The sequence below is a fragment of the Glossina fuscipes genome, unplaced genomic scaffold (assembly GCF_014805625.2).
Source record: "Glossina fuscipes isolate IAEA_lab_2018 unplaced genomic scaffold, Yale_Gfus_2 56516, whole genome shotgun sequence".
Classification (NCBI taxonomy): domain Eukaryota; kingdom Metazoa; phylum Arthropoda; class Insecta; order Diptera; family Glossinidae; genus Glossina; species Glossina fuscipes.
Genome location: NW_024000690.1, coordinates 63 through 2,469, shown reverse-complemented (window position 1 = coordinate 2,469; position 2,407 = coordinate 63). Strand labels below are relative to the sequence as shown.

The 2,407-nt window shown below is 35.2% G+C and overlaps 1 protein-coding gene across 1 annotated transcript; it reads right to left on the bottom strand.

Annotated features, from left to right (window-relative positions):
* Positions 1 to 446: 446 nt before the first annotated feature.
* On the bottom strand, positions 447 to 2,065 carry LOC119643126 (dihydrofolate reductase-like). The gene is made up of 2 exons (XM_038042476.1): positions 988 to 2,065; positions 447 to 924 (listed from the first exon to the last, which is right to left on the bottom strand). The coding sequence occupies exons 1-2, from the start codon at positions 1,491 to 1,493 to the stop codon at positions 447 to 449; spliced, it is 984 nt and encodes a 327-aa protein (XP_037898404.1). The 5' UTR covers positions 1,494 to 2,065.
* Between the last annotated feature and the right edge of the window lie 342 nt (positions 2,066 to 2,407).

Below are 2,407 nucleotides of genomic sequence, written 5' to 3'. Positions count from 1 at the left end.
ACTTATTAACAGAAGAATGCTATCTAGGCAATATTTAAGCCTTTCTGGTAAATGCTTTTGTCAAAGCAATTCAATTTTTCGGAACCTTTTAAGTGGAAATTCAACTTGTACCGTTATGTAACGTAATTTGACCCTGTCCATCTTTTGCCTTGCAACGAGTACATCGTTTTAATCCACTTAAAGGAGATAAAATCGAATTAGGGACAAATGCTGAAAATACCAGGATGAAATTGGACACAAATGTCAACAATTGTGGAAATTGTGCTGATAGTCTTAGGAAACAATTGGGCAATAATTTCGAGGTATAATCTGTGGGGATACAAAATAATGATCAAATCGTCACCTACTAAAGGTTTGCTAAACGATCTGATGGGAGCAGACTACATTAGTCTAAATGAAAGATTCTTTAATAATTGAAAAATTTCTTATTATTATGTCGAACGTTGTTATCGTTTTTCCAAAACTTTATATACGAAACTTATACCATTTTCTACTTGAATTCCTTGTGGTATCTCAGGATCGGTTTTAACTTCTTGAAAATTATCAGGTATTGCCGGAAGGAACACATCACATTCGAAACTGGATTGTATTTGTGTTATATATAAACGATGACAACGGTCAGAAGCCATGGCATCTCTAAAAACACCTGCACCGCCTATTATCCAAATAGTTTCTATGCTGCTTTTCAATTCATTGTCGTTCTCCAAAAATTTCATAGCCCGTTCAAGATTCGGCTGCAGTAAGACCTCATCCGATAAATCATGTTTTGTTAAAGTCGTGCTTAAAACGATGTTCAATCTATCACGCAATGGTCTATTACTGAGCGGTATTCCAAAATAAGTTTTACGCCCCATTATAACTACATTGCGTTTCGTAGAATCTAGTACCCGTCTCGTCGTCTGACTAAAGTATTTAAGTTCGGATCTGTAAATAAAAATAATGGTTTGAATGCTTCTCTATCATAACGAGTATAGTGTGTTCGCTTACTTCAATTTCCATGGTAAACCACCCTTTAAACCAATACCCAAATTTTTCGAAACAGCAACAATTAAATTAAATTTCAAACCAGCGATAGTTCCCCCATTTTTGATAGCCTGACGTGGTGAGTCTGTTACAACATCATTTATAGCTGATTTATCTAAATCAATCTCAGTTGTCGCGTTCGTGTTTGATAAAAAGGTCTTCTTTTGATCCCTGCAGCTTTCTTCGATTTCTGGTTTGCTTTTTACATCGAGAACATCAAGTGGTCTATGCTTCATGTTGGCCTGAACAGCTGGATCATCAGATTTACGATCAATCAAGTGTTTAGTGTTTTGAGGATTCATAGCAGCTTGATTTTGAGTAGCATCTCCGATGGAACGTTTCGTTTCAGTGAAAGCAACATATGATGGTGATGTCCGATTACCCGCGTCATTGGCAGTAATATTCACTTTGCCATGTTGGATGGATTGGGAAGTATCCGAATCAGTACCAGCAGCAGGAATTTTAGGCATCTATAAGATAAACAAAAATTTTATGCAAGTTTATACTACGCATACAAAAAACGAAAGAAGAAGAATATAATTCACGTTTTATATGTGAGGCAATGAAACATTTCCCCAATAAGGAAATAGTGTATGCAATAACTAACCACTTTGCCTTATGACAAAACAACACTAATAACTGTTAGGATAAGGGCAGCAGTGTGGAAAAATTGATGAAAAAGCTTGTACTTATAGTCACGTGTCAGTTGGTAGTATTTCCAGTAATCTCATCGTTTTTTTTTCTATTACCAGGAAATTTTTAGCAGAAGAAGGAAGAAATTTATATTTCCACTTATCTTCTATCATCCGCTACGTTTTGCAAACACTATTCCTACTACCTCAGTTCCCCAGGATTGGAAAACAGCCAAAATTAGGCCAATGCAGAAACATGGAAATTCATTAGCCTTGAATAATTTAAGGCCTATTAACATTCTGTCATCCTTTTGCAAAAACGCAAAACATATCATGAAACTACAAATTGAAGAGTTTGCTAAGGGTGTGAAGTTATATTTAAATATAACTAGCAAAGACACAAACTAAAATTTTTTACAGAGCTCTGTAAAGCCGTTAACAGAATTCTGTTAAACGAAGTCTCGGAGGGATTTAACTCAAAATACAAGTAAAATAGAAGTTTTCGCAAGTTTTTTTGCAAATTCTTATAAACAAAACATGACTTTATGTAAATTAACTAATATTCGAAACCAAAACTTTTTTACACTATGCCATAAATGAGGTTGATAAAGCGAAAGTTTACGGAGCTACTGTCACCAAACCATGTCCCTTGAAAAAATGAAACCAGCTCAGAGTGAATCCTCTATTAATCCCCTTTCCAACGGTGGGCGGGTTGTATTAAGTTTTGCCCCAAAAATTTTTTTATGGGACTT